The sequence below is a fragment of the Solanum tuberosum genome, unplaced genomic scaffold, assembly GCF_000226075.1.
Source record: "Solanum tuberosum cultivar DM 1-3 516 R44 unplaced genomic scaffold, SolTub_3.0 scf00298, whole genome shotgun sequence".
Classification (NCBI taxonomy): domain Eukaryota; kingdom Viridiplantae; phylum Streptophyta; class Magnoliopsida; order Solanales; family Solanaceae; genus Solanum; species Solanum tuberosum.
In genome coordinates, this window is record NW_006239219.1 from 312,470 (window position 1) to 331,221 (window position 18,752).

Here is an 18,752-nt window from a genome sequence, read left to right on the forward strand (position 1 = left end):
CTTTATGGCAGATATAAATGTCCATAGTACCCCCAACAACCAACAAATTGGCTAAGACCAATAAATCCCTATCTTTAACCAATTCTACCAAATTGCCAACTTGAGCAGCTCCAATATATATTTTTTCTATATTGGTAACCCCAAAATCCCTGCAATAGTCATTCACTTCCGGAATAGACAAATGGTCTATATCAACATTGAAGGCATATTCTTTTTCCCCCCAATATAAACAGGTCCTACCTCACTCACAAGTATACCACCGATGTGAAACCTCAAATTTACGTACTTAGTGTCCATTACCTTAGAACAATAGAAATATGCAAAGTTTAATAAGCCAACTATTGTTCATGAAATCAGTAGCTAAAAATCGCCACCCATACGAAAATTAAGTTCAGGAGTAAAGAAAGAGTACCTTATGTAGTCAATTTCTTCTTCTTTCAACTCTTTTCAGATGGTATCAAAACCTAAAAAATTATACAAAATTGTTAATATTTTGAGACAAAAATAAGAACCCTAACATTTTTTGACAAATGAGTAACTAAGCTTCAAACCATGATGAATTTGTGAATTAATAGTGAAAACCCTAAATTTACTCAAAATTTTCACACACCAAAGAGACCCAGCTGAGAAACAGAGAAAGATGTTTCTACAGAGTTTTAGGCTAAAAACATCCTTAAACTATGACCAAAACCTAAAGTACATCCTTCTATTATTATAGTTAACACAAAACATCCCTTAACTAACTCAAAAGTTGCAACAATCATCCTTCCGTTTAGTTTCTGTCCAAAACTAACAGCCAAACAACTGCCCCAGCCCCGATGACCACCCACCCCAAATATTTCTATTTCTATCCTATCTTATTGTCTTTTGACCTGCAGCAGAATTTCTCTGTCATTCTGAAAAGCCTAGAGCTTTAGGGCAGAAAACCCATATGCTATGCTCATAATCTTTTTTCTTACCAATTCAAGACCTATAGTTTTGACGCGATTTGTCTTCTACCGTATATATAGTAGTGCTTCACCAATCAAGGCAAAAGTCAAGTTCATAATCTTTCTTTATCCAATCGTTCTTTAATTGTTTAATGTAAGTGACGAGTGTGATAAATTAATTCCTACTCTTCATCTTGATATACTTTATCTTGAGAGAGGTAAATATATTTTCTAGGAAAACTACAGATAACCATACAATAACAAAGATCTGCTAAGATAGTGTTAAAATGTCCTTATCTGTTATATAAAATGATCCAAAGAGATTGAAAGTATTGGTACTGCACAAAATAATATAAAATTCACTAATTGTTTCCATTATAAATCATCACCACTTGTTTTGATTAAAATCTCTGGTAGCTTTTAATGAAAAATGGAAAAGAAAGAATAAGCTTTGTGTAATATTTATTTTTTGAGCAGGAAACTGAAGAAATAGTTCTACACAATTGTGCATAACTAAGTATTTATCTGATTAATTTCCTTCCGCTGTTGAAAAAAGAGAATATGAATGCTCTTACATGTAACTGAAGAAGGTGTAAGATGATTGCGCGGGAGGGAGACAGATAGAGAAATTAAAGGAGAAAAGAGATGCGATTTTTGGGTATATCGTTAGTTTTTTGACAGAAACTAAACGGAAGAATGATTGTTGCAACTTTTGAGTTAGTTAAGGGATGTTTTTTGTTAACTATAATAATAGAAGGATGTACTTTAGGTTTTGGTCATAGTTCAAGGATGTTTTTAGCCTAAAACTCTGTTTCTACATGTTGAAAGTAAAACTTTAATCTTTTGACATGGTGGAATTTGTTTCCATGTGGCAATCTATGTGGCATTTAAAAAATAATAATTGAGAGAGTGTAATACACACACTATCATATTTTACTTGAGGTGTGTTTTTCAAAATAAAATGTAATAGTTTAGGTGTGTTTCTCACACTTTTGATAGTTCGGGTATGAAACTCAAAAAAAAGATATAGTTTAGGTGTGTTTTAACCACTTATCTCTTTATTGATTTGCCAAACACTTGATTTTTCAACAAAAGTGTTTTTTCCCCCTCAAAATAAGTGTTTCTGGCGTCCCAAGAGCAATGCCAAACAAACTCTTATATCTACTAACTATTTATTTCATATATAAATAAAATTTATAATTCATATCATTACTTTTTAAACCATTAATATCTCATATAACGATTAACAAAGAATTTATTATTATTTCAAATCAATTTCTACTTTACCATTTATATTCACCAATTTCATTATTTTTTGTCAAATTTATTTACCAACCAAATTGATCAACAAATGACTCAAAGTAACAACATTGGTTTATATTCTCAGTCATATAATCGAGAAATGCAAGTTCAACGTGAGAAGATAATTTGTACTATGTGGGAGGATTATATTAAAGACTTGTACACTACAATTTATGTTCAATTTTATTTTTTATTGAATTAAAGTTTGATTAATAAATGTTGTATATTTTTAGAATAACACTGTGATAGTGTATTATGCAATTTTATAAACTTTTGATTATTTTGGTAAAGATTGTATAAAAAATTAGGACAATTTTAATAATTTTACCACTTATGAATTTTTTATATTTAAGAAAAATATAATATTTCTCGACTCTCATGAACTTTACACCTTTTATTTCGATATATACCTAATTAAATTTTATCCTAATTATCCCATATATTTGACTATTTGATAGCTTTTACCTCCTTTTAACGATCTCAACCCAAGGATGTATGATATGCACTCGTTGTTGCAAGGACATTTTTTGTCTACATGGTCCTTTTTTTTTTTATAGGTAAAAGATTTCATTTATCAAGGGAATATTTTTAGCTCAAGGAAATAAAACAAAACAAAATTGTCACACATGAATTGAACATAGTCTCGAGCTTAGGCCTCGTTTGTTTGTATTTAATAGAGGTTTTAAATTTAATTATTAAGATTCAACTTTTTTAATGTGTTTGTTTTATGATCTGAATCTTAATCATTAAGGTTTAACCATACATTTATTTTATTTCCTTATATGTAACACACAGTCTTAACACCATTCAAACTTATTTAAAACAATACGCGTTATTACTTCCCACAAAATTCTATAAATTGATCACTTTTTTAATATTTTAACAAAAATATCTCAAAATACCTAGAGTGGAAAAAAGAAGGAGAAGGAGGAAACAAATATATATAAATTGAGCCCTCTACCTTGGTATAAAAAAGGGTAAAAAATAACTTCTAACTTTACTTGCAACAACTCCACCATAGCATATATAGGCATAATAGGTCAGTGTTTTTTCTCAATTCTAATTTTATCTCAAATATTTTGTGATTTTTTTTTCTTTCTGTTTTCTATTTTTTGTTTACTTGTGCTTATTTGCTTATAACTAGTAAAGTTGATTCTATTGTTTTGTACTATTTTTAAAAGAGACTTTAAAATGAACTTCTTTAGTGTTGATTTTTGAGGATATTACTGTTCTTAATTATATGAGTATTCATTATTTTTCTTTCTAAATTATGTTAAATAGGTGATCTTTTTTGTTTTCAATCTTGTAATGTTCTAGTGCTTGAACTTCTTAATTAGCTGTAATGTGTTAATTGCAAAGTGAAAAAAAATGTAATTAGATGAGGGTTCTAGTTTGGCTGTGACACTTTTAATATTAGTTATGTGTGAAATTTGATTTTATTAAAGATACCTTTTCAATTTAATTTTAACAAACCTTAATGCATGTGAGATGTTTGTTGTTGTGTTTATTTGGTTATGGGGAGGTTATAAGGCATCTAGATAATTACCACGAACTTGATGACTTGTTTAATCAATACAATTAATTACCTCAATTAATATTTTAATGAGAAAGAAGAAGAACATGAAAAAGTGCTAGCTAAAATAAATGGACCTAATTGGACAATTAAAGATTTCGCAAATAATGCACAATATACGTGAAGAATTTGTAATTCAACTACTTTAAAGAAGAAGAAATATTTGAAAGTTTTATATTTTCATTATTTGAAACATATTACTTTCACAAGGGCACCAAATCAAATCGAATTAGTTTTGTTTGGGGTTTGGTGCACGTTTTTTCAAAATCGAAGAACCGATTCGAACTTTAATAAAATCGAATTGAAGAATCGAATGTCCACCCCTACACTTGATTGGTAGGTTTTTTTATAACTGACATGTTATATATGTAGTCATAAAGAAAAAGAATATTTATTAGGTACTATATATATATAAGAATTAAAAATAAATAAATTAATTAATTAAAACTTAGAAAGAATTGATATGGTTGAGTTTTGACTCACATTTTAGCCTATTTCGGCTCAAGTAACTTTTGGGTGGGTCAATAACCCGTCCATCTATAAACTCAACCCCATCTTCATGACCCGCCCAAATTCAGTCAAACACGCCCATTCTCCACCTAGAATATATACCACTAAGCAGGGCCGACTCAACAACATTAGGGGCCTAAAGCGAAACTTAAGAGAGGGGACCTAATATTTTTTTTCATCATATGTATTTTTATTTAAAATCTACTTTTCTAGCTATTTTAGATGCGAAGTCATTAAGTACTGTTATAATCAATTTGATTTAATAATTTCTTTTCAAATGATAATATAGCTAACTCATTCAATCTCTCTTGAGACATTGTTGATCTTAAATAAGATTTGATAAATTTTAATTTTGAAAAAACTTCTTTCGGATGAGGCAACGGTTACCAGATTTGTTAACATTATTCTATAAGCAATATATGTATTTGGAAAGGAATCAAGTCTTTTTATTTGATTGAGTATTTTCATTAGATCACTATCTTCTACTTGTATTATTTCTCTTAACACTTTAATTCAAAAAATAAATTTTAATCATCAATACCAGAATAAATATTACGTGTTAAAGAAAGTTCAAGGTTAAGACAATATTTTTTAAAATTCTCATCATCTAGTCATCTCAATATTTTACCACTAAATAAAAAATCAAAAATATTTTCATATGCTTCAATTGGTTCAAATCTATTTTGAAGTGAAAAAATAGTTTGATCTAATCTACATATATAAAGTAATCAACTCGAAAAGATTCTCCAAGGGACTTTTGTGATTTTGTTATCCATATTTTCATTAAATTGTTTCTTACGAAATTTAGGTTTATATTCATCTCATATGCAATTTTCTTAGTAGAAATCATAACATTCATAGTACATATAATTATTATTTTTTAAAAAATAACATATATAAGTAATTATATTTTTAAAAATGGGCCCCCAAAAATATATGGGACCCCAAGCGATGGCTTTAGTGGCCTAGGGGTTAAGACGTCCCTGCCACTTAGGGGTTGTTTGGTTTGAATGCAAGTTACGATGAGATTAATTATGCAACACTTAGTTATGATGAGATTAGGTATCCGGGTATTATTTTTTAGTGAATGTTTGGTTGTTGTATGAAAAATAATATAGCATGCATAATTTCTAAGAGTAAGTTGTTTGTTTACGAAAATACCCTCCATAACCATAAGTGTGAAAAGTGATGTATAAAAAGAATTAAAGGGGTATTTTTGCCAGATAATATCCCATATTATTACCCAAAGACTGTACTAATTATTAATCATGAAATAAGTTATCCAAAACTTTATAATCAAACAATATATTAAATGGTACTAAAAATTTATCCCGAAATTATCTCCTTTTATCGACCCAACCATGTCCTTACAGAAATAAGTTAGTTATTTTTCAAAGTTTAGTTACGTATATTGACCATTAGTTAACAAACAATACATATGATGAGATTCGAAAAAACAGGACATATGTGGGTTTGAGAAATTAGAGAGATGCGTTAGACGCGTTTGTCCATTGATATGTTTATTGGTCAATATGGATTCTTAGGCCATTTTCTTCTCTTATAAATAAGATACATTTTTCACACATTTTAAATAAGTCGATTTTGGTATCAACTTCCTAGATCGGTGTAATAAGAGAATTGTAGTGTTGGGAAACGCTTGTGCGAAAATTTTGTAATTGATTGAGTTCTGAGGTTTTTGATCTCGAACTCAATCATTCATAAAAAAAATCGTAATTGATTGAGTTTTGAGGTGTTTGATCTCGAACTCAATCAATCATTCATTTGCATTTCGTTGGTGTCTCCCACCTACGTTTCTCTTCGTTTTTTTCTCTCTTCTCTTTTTTTAAGCAACCAATTCGTTGGTGATTAAGTTTACATGTTGATGGAACTCAACCAATTTTAACTTTGCATGATTTGATCAGCTTTTTCAAAACAAAGGAAAATAAAATAAAATCTTTTTCATAAATTAAAAAAAAGAAGAAGATGGGGAGCAACATTGAGGATAACCAAGATGATGTTCCCATGGAGCTACAACTCAAGGGAAAGAAGTCTTCGAGCCAGAAGTTGAAACGACATGACTCCTTGGATGTCGAAGCTAGCAAGATGCCCAATGCCAAACAGGTGTGCTAGCTACCTCCTTTCTAATCCATTATGAAATGAAAGACGAGAAATGGTATTGTAAATAGCAGAGTGGCCTTGCTGTTATGATCCACTGAGATTTAGCCCTTTATGTTTTTGTGGTTGAGCAGGTAGTGGGATTGTCTGTGCTACTAAAACTTGCATTCCAGAGCATAGGAGTGGTGTATGGAGATATTGGAACATCACCATTGTACGTGTTTTCATCCATCTTTCTTGAAGGAGTAAAACACGAAGATGATATACTTGGTGCTCTATCTCTCATCTTGTATACGATCACCTTGATCCCTGTCATCAAGTACGTATTCATTGTTCTCCAAGCTAATGACAACGGAGATGGTAAGTACTTTTCACCTACACATTTTTACAATGCTTTAATTTCCTTTTTAACTCATGATTTTGTTTTTATTTTCAGGTGGTACGTTCGCCTTATATTCATTGATATGCCGATATTCCAAGGTGGGATTAATTCCGAGTACAATGGCAGAAGACAGCGATGTGTCGACTTTTAAACTTGATATGCCTGATACACGTACACGTCGGGCATCACACCTTAAGTCGATGCTAGAAAACAGCCAATTCGCGAAGTTCTTTCTGCTAATTGCAACAATGCTTGGTACTTCCATGGTTATTGGTGATGGTGTCCTAACGCCCTGTATTTCAGGCACGTCGTTGATTTCCCTCTCTTTTATTCTAACAGAACGTTACAGAGTTTATGATACTAATAAGCTAATTTTTTTTTTAATTTTTTCAATTGATGTGATCAGTTTTGTCTGCAATTGGAGGAGTTAAAGCAGCTGCTCCAGAAGCCATGACTGAAGGTAAATTTTGCATCTGTTAATGAAAATTGCAACTTCTTTATCTGTTTTTATTCTCGATTTACTCATCGTTTGTTATGTTTTTGTGGGATGCAGGCAGGATTGTTTGGCTTGCAGTAGCCATCTTGATAATTCTGTTCATGTTTCAAAGATTTGGAACTGAAAAAGTTGGTTACACATTTGCACCTATACTTTGTTTATGGTTTGTATTGATTGCTGGTATTGGAGTTTACAACTTCGTGATCTATGATATAGCTATTTTCCGAGCTCTTAATCCTATGTACATCGTATCCTATTTCCAAAGAAATGGAAAAGACGCTTGGATTTCCCTTGGCGGAGTTGTTATGTGCATAACAGGTAACAATTTGCTTCCAACAGCCTTGAAATTTTTACGAGTATCAATTGAGAAGAGAAATAAATGACATTTGAACAAAAAAAAATGCAGGAGCTGAGGCACTATTTGCTGATGTTGGTCATTTTAGTGTTCGATCTATTCAGATAAGTATGTGCTTTGTCACATACCCGGCTCTCATATTAGCATATCTCGGTCAAGGTGCCTATTTAATGAAAAATGCTGATGATGTTGCTAATACTTTCTACGCGTCCATACCAAGTAAGTAAAATTGCATTGATAGTGTAAAAGTTCTTTATATTGTTAGTTACTTGTGTGTAGTTATGTTTCTCTCATGAAGGGAAATGAATTAACATCTCGTGCTCCTTTGTTTTTCTGCTTTATTAAATGCAGAGACTATATATTGGCCAATGTTTGTCATAGCCGTATTAGCAGCCATCATTGCAAGTCAAGCTTTGATTTCCGGGACATTCGCTATAATCCAGCAATCTCTGGCGTTAGGATGCTTTCCTCGTGTTAAAATCGTGCATACATCAAAGAAGCATCATGGACAAATCTATATTCCTGAAATCAATAACCTTCTCATGATCGCTTGTGTTCTTACCACTATTGGATTCAAGACTACTGAAAAACTTAGCAATGCTTATGGTAAGGCTACTAATTAACTCTATTTCTTCTACGGATTTAACTTATATACACTGACAGTGTCAGTGTAAACTAAACATGTAAATGCAGGGGGCTTGCCTTATTTTCCATATTAATTATTAACTCGATCTCTCTATTGTTCGATTACAGGAATAGCAGTGGTGTTTGTGATGTTCCTAACATCGTGCTTCCTCGTACTAGTCATGATCTTGATATGGAAAACTAACATTCTTCTTATTATCGTCTATGTTCTAATCATTGGTTCGGTTGAGCTTGTATACCTAAGCTCAGTCCTTTACAAGTTTGAACAAGGTGGTTACCTTCCTCTGGCTTTCGCTATGTTCCTAATGTTTGTCATGTACGTATGGAACTATGTGTACCGTAAGAAGTATCACTACGAGCTAGAACACAAGATCTCTCCCGAAAAAGTTAAAGAAACAATGGATGCAACTAGTTCACATCGCCTTCCAGGTCTTGCCATTTTCTACTCTGAACTAGTACACGGAATCCCACCAATCTTCAAGCATTATGTTGAGAATGTACCTGCTTTACACTCTGTCCTCGTGTTCGCTTCTGTCAAATCACTTCCCATAAGCAAAGTGCCACTAGAAGAAAGGTTCCTCTTCAGAAGGGTGAAACCATATGACCTCTACGTGTTCCGTTGTGTGGTACGTTATGGATACAATGATATGCGCAATGAGGAAGAGCCAATTGAGAAACTATTGGTAGAAAGGCTAAAGAACTTCATCAAGGAAGATTACATGTTCTCAATTGCAGCAAATGGAGGAAATCAAGGAGAGACTGCTTCCTTAATTGAGAAAGACGTCGAAGTACTTGAGAGAGCTTCTAACATGGGGGTGGTTCATTTGGTTGGAGAACAAGACGTTGTCGCGTGCAAGGGGTCTGGTGTAGCCAAACGACTGGTGATCAATTATGCATACAATTTCCTCAAGAGGAACTTAAGATCACAGAGTAACAAAGTATTCGATATCCCAACGAAACGCATGCTGAAAGTTGGAATGACATGTGAGCTTTAGGATGATTTTTTCTAAAAAAAAGTTTAAGGTTTGAAATAAATGTGCATTCAGTTGAAGGAGAACAAGGAGAGGCACCATACATGTTTCAACTTCCATCATCAAAAGGTGCTTGCACAAGAAAAAATAATGTTTTTGTTAATTTCTTAGTTTTTAATTTGTTTGTTTGTTTGGATTTTGTATGGGATAAGCTTAAGATAAGCTAAGTACTTATCAGATTTTGTAAGAGAATAAGCTAAGTATTTGTATTTTGTTTTTTCTTGTTTCAAAGAAAAGAGAAGATCAAGATATGTCTAGATAAGAAAACAACATAGGTGTAGTTGTTTTTGGCTAACAAAACATTTTTGATATTATCTTGTACTATCTTGTAAACATTTGTCAGTTTATACATGATAATTAATCTAAGAATAAATACTTTATAGAACTACTACCTTCTTTGTGTTTTTCTCTTAGTGTGTAATGTGTATGTTCTAATTTTTCCTTACTAATTTGGCCCCCAATGCGCAGGGGCGAAGCTACAGTGTGACAAGGGTGGTCAGGCAAACATCATTTGCCGGAAAATTATATTGTGTACTTTCTATTTCTGTTGAAGAACATGTATTGTTTTATTTATATGATGATAGTTCAACTTCATTTAATGTAATTGCTAAAGTTATGAAGAAGAAACTTAATAATATAATCCTCCAAAATTTGTCACTTTTTTTTGCAAGTAATTTGAAATTTGTTGAAGTAATAGTACTCAACATTGAAAAAACTTGATTCTATTATAATGTTCTATCATTGTTGACTTTAGGTTTAAACTACAGAGCTGTCTCTAATACTAAGGTTAAATTAAATAAGTACCATAGATTCATGTAACTTTTGATCAAGTAGTTACTGGTCAAAGTTTGTGTTAAAAATTGAGTTTTGATGATTAACAAACATGATGAAATTGTGTTAGGTAGTTGTTGCAAGGTAAAGAACCTGCTCCTATTAGTTCGTTCCTGTATAGTGCCAGACTCTTAATCTTAGTAGTTGTACGAATCACTTTCGAGGATGGGATAGGTGTTAATTTCGTGCACGTTGACCTAACATCCCTCTATTGATAGATCTTTAAGAAAAATTTGTTTCTCTGTTTTGCTCTATGTATGTCCTTGCATGGTTGGTTTTTCAGATAGAACTATGGCCCCTTTGAATATGTGCTAGAACAATTGTTGGCTTCTGACTTGTTTTGTGTTGTGCAAATGGTTTCTTTTCTCTGTTGAACAACCGAGATATTGAACAACAAACATTTGAAACAATTCCTTGCCTCGCCCTAAGATGAGTGTAAAGGTTGATTTGACTTGAATCCTGAACTTGATCTTGAATTCTACATCGGTTAATGATGCAATGGGGAAAGTTTTTCTTTTTTCATCAATGTTGGTACAGTCGAGGGTCGTACATGCATTCCCAATGGGCCTTTTATTTACCGTAGCTCTATAATCCACCCGTCTTCCCTAGTCCCTGAAAATCCTCCAGGGGCCTAGTCCTCTTTCCTCTGTATTGTAATGACCACCTGATAGTTTTTTTTTTTTTAAGCGTCTCTGTGTGAATTGAAAGATGTCTGCAATTGCTGGTTCAGAACCAATCTTAATCTGAAATGAGATATCATATCTTATATTGCTCGGACTCTTTAAAATCGGGTCCTCCAAAAGTAGCACATTTTTGGAGGACCGGACAAGGGCGCTGCAACAATTTTGGGGAGAGTCTGAGCAACATATAGAGTTCAGAAAAATTATCTAAGACATGTATTTTGTGTCATTTCACATGTTTGTTATGCAACTAGAAGCTTTTTCGGGGTAGAAGGTTTTGTAGACGATGACAATAGCAGACCATACACATACAGAAGGCGAAAAAGTTCAAGAATTCAAACAAACATGTTTCATTCAAGCAACACACGATAAGCTTATGTTACGTGCAAACAGGTCGCGATAGCTGGTACCAAATGAAAATATTGGAATATAAATATAGCAAATGACACCGCTTATCATTATAGTGATTTAATTTATTGAGTTGTTCACTTCTTCAAATATCGACACTGCTTGCCAAACGTACACCACTAATTATTCATATGCCCATATCTTATGCAATCAAATAATTCTAAGAGACAAAGTTGGTGTCATATAACTTTACAAGCAAGCAAAGACGTTAGCCAGCTAGGAGGTGTCTTACTTTTAGCAAGATGCTCTCAATAATTTTTAGCACTAAAATCAAGTCCTTATAATAAAAAAAAAACTGCATGCGACAATAGGTCCAAATACTAACACACATAACACTAAGGGAACGTTTGATTGACGAACAAGTTGTCTTGATATTAGTTCCCATACTTCCAATGTGAGATAAAAATGACATAACAGTTCCGAAAAAGCTATCCCGTAATTCTATCCCCAACCAAACATGAAATAAATTCATCCTAAAATTAATACAGAAATTACTTATCCCATATACCAAAGGAGCCCTAAGGGTGCATGAGTGGAAAGATCAAGAATATTGTCAAGAGTTTTCAAGATTTTTGATCTCTCTCTATATATACACATTATAAACTTTCTAAATGTACATTATGTTTTTTTGACAAAGGGTGTTCAACTGAATACTTTTTGAGTGCAAAGTCCTCACCTTGACAAACTAAATACAATAGTGACGAATTCAGAATTTAGGTGCTAGCTATTGATTTATAAGTTTAAAAAGCGACATATCTAATTAACGATCACATACTTATAATTTTCGCACACATATATACAAAACTAATTTAGAATCTCGATCTGATTCTTTGTTGAACCCGCAAACCTGTATTTGGATACGCCACTGACTAAACGTACACACGTAGATTATGAATCAAATCCAATATTTTTAACACGAAACATAGATACATAGTTACATACATACGTGAAAACTATGAAAATTTAGCAAATGATAAGGAATATAGTTATTGAACTCATGACTTCAAAAATATAGCTAAATCAGTGCTAAGAATTTTGAAAATTGAACGCACCAAATTTAAAATTCTGAATCCGCCCTTTTTTTTCTGCTCTAATTAATCACATCAGTCAGTTTCTTTTGCAGCCCAACTACAGTGAGACCTGATGATATATCACTCACCTGCAAGAAAATGATTAATTAATTTATTTGAAGAGTAATTATATTCCTTATAAATGAGCACAACATGTTGTCTCCTTGATTCTAAAGGTATATAACACAAAAATTCTTTATAAATTATAATGGCCTCGTTGATTCAGATAATTTTTTTTTGGTTATTTTAGAGAACATATAATATAATATAAAATAAAAAACTGTTTTCAATTTTTTTGTTGTTATACTGAAATATTATTACTATAAAGAATGATTGTTATAGAGATTTGGCGGTAAATGAGAAAACTTGGATAAGAACCCTAAACCAAGTACTCATGGGGTATTCATTCTGTGCATTTACTATAGATTTGGACAAATTTTTGGTTAAAGTGAAAAAATAAAATAAAATATTTGAAGTTAAAAAGAATATTTGGAAGATTACCGTCTTCAAGCTAAGTCTAGAATTCTTGTTTTGGGATTGTTATCTTGTAATGTTAAACTATAATCATTTATGCTAGTATAACATATCATAACTATCTTTTGAATATTGTCGTATGAAACATCTCAATTGTCATGCTATTTCTATATCTAAAGCCATTTAAGGTAGAATGAAAGCCTTGAGTTAAAAATGTGATATTTTTTCAATAGACAAAAAAGAAAACTAAATAAAACACATAACAACTAAAAAACAGGATTTAGCGACAAATAAATTTTTGTAGCTAAACAGAAAAATTCGTTGCTAATCTTACTTAGCGACGTATTAACGATATATTTTCATTATCTACAAGCAAAATAACGATGAACCAGTGACGAAGTTCTTATTAATTCCATTGTTTTTTAGTAGTATAAATTAAAACAAAAAGAGTATATTGTACTAGTATATCAAATACTAATAACCAAACTATTATTTGCAATATTGAAATATATAATTTATGTCTTAAATGTTTCTTACCTGACATTGGATCCTGATTAAAGTCCTTTCATCTTGTTTGGAATTATCACAACTAACCACATTTAGCCCATCTTCAAGTAGCCATCTCAGCACTTTTGACAAAGAAAATATTTCTTCTTTATGGCTATTATTGACATTAATCAAAATCTCCATACCATCTTCACATTTATTCACTGTGACACAATTATTATTTTGCTGAAAAGTATTAATAATTGTTGAACTTTTATTTTGATCATCCAATGAAATAATATTTTTTCTTGTATTATCCAACTCTTGTATATTCTTCTGAAGATACTTTATATAATTCACAGCTGCATGCATATGATCTGATGCTGAACGTTTACCCTATATTTACAACAAAAATTCACATCATATTATAATTTAAAAATAAAAATGTTCATGGTCTGTGCACGGACAAGGTAAAAAATATTTATACAGTCAAGTCATTTAGAAGGTAATTGCAAATAATTTTAGTAGTAAGCATTGATAAAAAATGATAAATAACATGCTAAATTATACTGATAATGTAAAAATTTATATTATCAATGCAAAAGTTCTTTTAATTTTTTCCTCAATAAAACCCTTCCACAATTATAGAAAGAAAGACATATAGAGAAACTAAAATTAATATATAACACAAGCTGATATATATACTTAATCTTGGAAACCTTTTTTTTTCTTTTCTCAATGATCATATATTCAACATTTTTTTTCAAAAAAATAAATATTATAAGGAAAAGGGGAGAGGAAAATGAAAGTATGTCTAGTATTCCAAAATAAATTTTAACTTTTACTTGTCACTTTAACATATCAAGTAAAAACATTTTTTTTTACCTTAATATTAATTAACTATTCCCAAATCATTTCTCGAGACCAAAGAGTATACATCAATTAATATGAATTTTATCATAAAATACCTATATTAATCATTGTTTCTTAAGGAACGTAACGTCAAAGTCTAAAGTGGATAAGTAAACGTGAATAGGGAAGGAGTAGTTATCTCACCTTGATGAACTCAATGGGAATTAGAGATCTTAGAGAAGTAACACGATTTGCCATTTCTTGTCTTCTATGCCTTTCAATATTTCTATGCACAACTTTCTTGAGCTTATTTGATTCATCATGACTTCTTAACCCCTCCTTAGTCCTATCAAGATTAGTACTTTCAGTATTAACTGAAGATTTATATAGTCGATCACAACTTGTCTGGAGTTGATTAGGCGTAATAATTGATGTACTACTTCTGTTGACTGAAGATTTATACAGCCGATCACAACTTGTCTGGAACTGAGGCGTAATTGTACTTTTCGTACTGAATAAAGATTTACATAAACAATCACTACTTGTTTGGAGTTGAGGCGTAATAATTGAAGTATTTGTGCTGACGGTTGAAGATTTATATAGCTGATCACAACTTGTTTGGAATTGAGACGTAATAACTGACGAACCAACATGATCCTTTATGAGATCTTGATTATCTTGTTGGGAAAATCCATTTAATTGGAAATTAGGAATCTGAATCTGAAGTAGGTGGTGGTGATGATCAACATGATCTTCACTAATATTTTGTTTGTTATTAGTGAAGATCTCCCAAAGATAATTATTGTCCATTGAACTAATTATGCTCTAATGGATATATTTTGAGATCTTCTTTTTGGTATTTTAATTGAAAGATGATAAAGAAGAAGATACGTTAGTTAGGGTTTTGAGATCTCCCTAATATCTTCATAAACAAGAAGATATATAATACACTAATTGTTTATTATATTTTTTAATTAATGGTACCTATTCATATCTACGCTTCTGGACAAAGAAAATATTTCCTCTTTATGGCTATTATTGACATTAATCAAAATCTCCATACCATCTTCACATTTATTCAATGTGACAATTATTATTTTGCTGAAAAGTATGAATAATTGTTGAACTTTTGTTTTGATCATCCAATGAAATAATATTTTTTCTTGTATTATCCAACTCTTGTATATTCTTCTGAAGATACTTTATATAATTCATGCTGCGCCCCCACTTTCAACCCGAAGGTTGCGAGTTTAAGTCACCAAGAAAGCAAAAGGGGTGGGAGCTCCTAGGGAGGGTAAAAACAAACTAAAAATAAAATTATCTACGCTTCTGGTCCCACCATTTGCTTTCACACTAGCCTTTTAATTTATTTAGCTTCACTCTTTTAATACTTAATAGATGTTGACAGAGCGTAGAATAGTATTTATATCATTAGATTATCTAAAAAGTAAGTTATGATCAACAGATTAAAATGCAGGGCAAATTACAGAAATCACATACTTTTAAGGTAAAATTACAATCTATCCCTTAAAAAATTATAATTACAGAAATCCTTCAAACGGATACAATAATATAAGCGCTGATACATTTAATCTGATGCGCGAGATACATTTAACCGTTAAATAAGATACATTATATTTTATACATGATACACTAATCTGATGCGCGAGATACAATAATATAAGCGTTGATACATTAATCTGATGCGCGAAAATGAGGAATTTTGGAGATTTGTAATACTTATAGGAGATAATGGTAATAAGTAAACCAAAATGTGAGATTTTTCTAATTTCAAATTGATCGAACTCCAAGCTGGCCTGACCGGCCCAGACCCTTGTCTGGACTCCCTCCCACCAAACACCCCCAATTGGGTCGGGCTGAATCGGGCTTTATCGAGTTTAATGAGCTAAGTCTGGGCTGATCCGGGTCAGTTGACATTTGACAAGTTTAGTTGTGAGGTTGTCTCTTTGTTTTATTTGGTCTTGTATTTTGGTTAGTCATTTGCATCTAAATTGGAATAAACTTCCTAGCTGCCAAAGATTCTTAATTTATTTTATGACTATGATGCTTAAGTAAGCAAGTTAGATATTTCAACCGCTATTTTATATTTTTCATTAATATATATATCAAGTAATTTTACCTATTAAAACTTTAAAAATGAAAAAAAAAGCACTTAATATATACTTTTTCCCCTATTAAAATTTTAATTGAGATATAGTAATTTTCTTTTCGCTTCATTATTCACTAAGCAATGCCCTTGAATGCAATGGACAAAGTTGTATTACGCTTTATATATATAGAGAGAAAGAGATAATAAAAGCTGATTTTCGTGCCTAGTTTTTTTCAGTCAACAAGATTATAAAAAATACTCCATCCGTTTCACAAAGAATGACCTCCTTTCCTTTTTAGTCAGTTTAAAAAAGAATGACCTCTATCCTATTTTGGTAATATTTTACTTTTTGCTTTCCACGTGACATGTTTAAGACCACAAGATTAAGGGCAATTTTGTACATTTGACATAACTTTAATTTAGGACCACAAGATTCAAAAGTCTTCTTTATTTACTTAAACTCCGTGCCAAGTCAAACCAGGTCATTCTTTGTGAAACGGAGGGAGTACCTCTTTAATAAAGTTTCTTTTTTTCCTTTCAGAAACTTAGAGCTGTCAATATGGGCTAGCCCACCCCATCCGGGCTAACCCATACAGGCTTTGACATTTTACGGGTTAGGCCGGGCTAGCCCATTTTTGGTGTGGGCCAGAAAACGGTCGGCCCAGCCCACAAGTATGTGGGCTACAGGCTTGCCGGGTCAGCCCACTTTTTTTAAAATTATATTTTTTTTATAATTATTAAAATAAATTATAAATTATAATTTAAAAATATTATCATAAATATCGACAAAACAATATTACATGGTGTTAATGTTACTACTTGTTAATCAAATCCACATTAATAAATATCTAAATAGAAATATTAACCTAATTGTTTTGTCACATTAAAACACAAAAAATGTGACAATATTCCTATCTAACACATCATGAAATCTATGGCGTATCCAACACTTCATGATCATCTTCATCAAGCATATCCGAATCATCTTGTAGCAAGGTTGTCTTAACATCTTCATTTTCATCTGCAATTTATATGCGGTTTCAATTAGTTAAATATTAAATAGATTTTGAGTTTGGACTCTCTTTAATTTTCAATTTTAATATTATATTATATTTTTTAATTATTTTATTTGGCCCACGGGCCGGCCCTACCTATATTTCTCAAGCCCCACAAATCAGCAGGCTTATTCAGGCCGGGCTAAAAGACCCTTTTCTTAAATGGGTTTCAAAAATACTTAGCCCAACCCTATTAAATCCCGGGTTAGGCCAGGCCGGCCCAACGGGCCTAGCCCATATTGACGGCTCTACAGAAACTTATACCATTTTTTTGCTCAAGTAGAAATAGAAAACACTAAAAGAATAAAATTGTGAAATAAGTAAAATATCATAATATAGCTAGGTAGGGTGCAAAAGAGTTGTGAGTGTTATTATATATGTGTTTTTTTTCTTTTTCATATCACATCTAATCAATACAATTCAAGAAGTTAAGGAAATTTATTAAATAATTTCAAGTGTTTTCTTGAAGATACATTGCATGTGTATTAATTATTTTGTTATCCCACGAATATCTGGGACAAATATTAATTTATAATAGGATGAGATCAAATACCTGGAATTTGATAACCTTTTCATACATTTTGTTCCAATTTACAGTCAATTTATATAATGGTGGGTCTACATTATCTAATATTTAATGCATTACAATATTTTTCCCCATTTTTTTAGGGCAATAATTGAGTAGTATTATTAGGAACACTTTTCTTTGTTCAGATTAATATTAACATGTTTGATCGAGCTTTTAAAATTTATTTATTAAATTATTTAATTGCGTTCATTGTTCATTCGTAATTTAACAAGTAAATAATTGGAATTGAATATTTGTTTTTGATGGTAAATTCATTCAACTTTCTATAATTCACACAAAATGTAGTCCTTTTTCTTCATTAGTAGTGCAGAAGATTGATGAAAAAATGTGGCTAAAAAATAAGTATTATCCTACTGATAAAATAAGAGTCTTTTTAATTTGTTTCTCCAATTTGGAATGTTATGGTCCAAAGCTCTGGAAGTAGGGACGAAAACGTGAATATCCTCTATTCTGAAGTCATATAGACAAACAGTTTAGTGAGTTGGAAACTAAACTCATAGTCCCTCGATCTTGATTCAAAAAACACATATGAATAAACTGATCATCAAATAAAATTGCCAACTAACTTGGGTTGGTATTGAAAAAAAAATCCGATTATATTTGGGTTGGTTTGGTTTTAACTAAAAAAACTAGAACCGTCAATATGGGCTAGGCCCGTTGGGCCGGCCTGGCCTAACCCGAGATTTAATAGGGTTGGGCTAAGATTTTTGAAGCCCATTTAAAAAAAGGGCTTTTTAGCCCGGCCTGAATAAGCCTGCTGATTTGTGGGGCTTGAGAAATATAGGTAGGGCCGGCCCGTGGGCCAAATAAAAATAATTAAAAAAATATAATATAATATTAAAATTTAAAATTAAAGAGA

At 31.6% G+C, this 18,752-nt stretch overlaps 2 protein-coding genes across 2 annotated transcripts; one reads left to right on the forward strand and one right to left on the reverse strand.

Annotated features, from left to right (window-relative positions):
- The first annotated feature begins 5,921 nt into the window (after nucleotides 1-5,921).
- LOC102602546 (potassium transporter 5-like) lies at nucleotides 5,922-9,443 on the forward strand. The gene is made up of 8 exons (XM_006359343.2): nucleotides 5,922-6,435; nucleotides 6,564-6,789; nucleotides 6,866-7,114; nucleotides 7,218-7,271; nucleotides 7,365-7,625; nucleotides 7,714-7,881; nucleotides 8,014-8,268; nucleotides 8,416-9,443. Exons 1-8 carry the CDS (start codon nucleotides 6,298-6,300, stop codon nucleotides 9,300-9,302), a joined length of 2,238 nt encoding a protein of 745 aa, XP_006359405.1. The 5' UTR covers nucleotides 5,922-6,297; the 3' UTR covers nucleotides 9,303-9,443.
- Nucleotides 9,444-12,102: 2,659 nt separating this feature from the next.
- LOC102602885 (transcription factor bHLH125-like) lies at nucleotides 12,103-15,041 on the reverse strand. The gene is made up of 3 exons (XM_006359344.2): nucleotides 14,344-15,041; nucleotides 13,339-13,683; nucleotides 12,103-12,416 (listed from the first exon to the last, which is right to left on the reverse strand). The coding sequence occupies exons 1-3, from the start codon at nucleotides 14,947-14,949 to the stop codon at nucleotides 12,348-12,350; spliced, it is 1,020 nt and encodes a 339-aa protein (XP_006359406.2). The 5' UTR covers nucleotides 14,950-15,041; the 3' UTR covers nucleotides 12,103-12,347.
- Between the last annotated feature and the right edge of the window lie 3,711 nt (nucleotides 15,042-18,752).

Coding starts and splice junctions, on each gene's coding strand:
- LOC102602546 (XM_006359343.2), top strand. CDS start 6,298: ATGGGGAGCAACATTGAGGATAACCAAGATGATGTTCCCATGGAGCTA. Junction 6,436..6,563: donor AGATGCCCAATGCCAAACAG/GTGTGCTAGCTA, acceptor GTGGTTGAGCAG/GTAGTGGGATTGTCTGTGCT. Junction 7,272..7,364: donor TCCAGAAGCCATGACTGAAG/GTAAATTTTGCA, acceptor TGTGGGATGCAG/GCAGGATTGTTTGGCTTGCA.
- LOC102602885 (XM_006359344.2), bottom strand. CDS start 14,949: ATGGACAATAATTATCTTTGGGAGATCTTCACTAATAACAAACAAAAT. Junction 13,684..14,343: donor TTCCCATTGAGTTCATCAAG/GTGAGATAACTA, acceptor TTGTAAATATAG/GGTAAACGTTCAGCATCAGA. Junction 12,417..13,338: donor TAATCAGGATCCAATGTCAG/GTAAGAAACATT, acceptor ATTTTCTTGCAG/GTGAGTGATATATCATCAGG.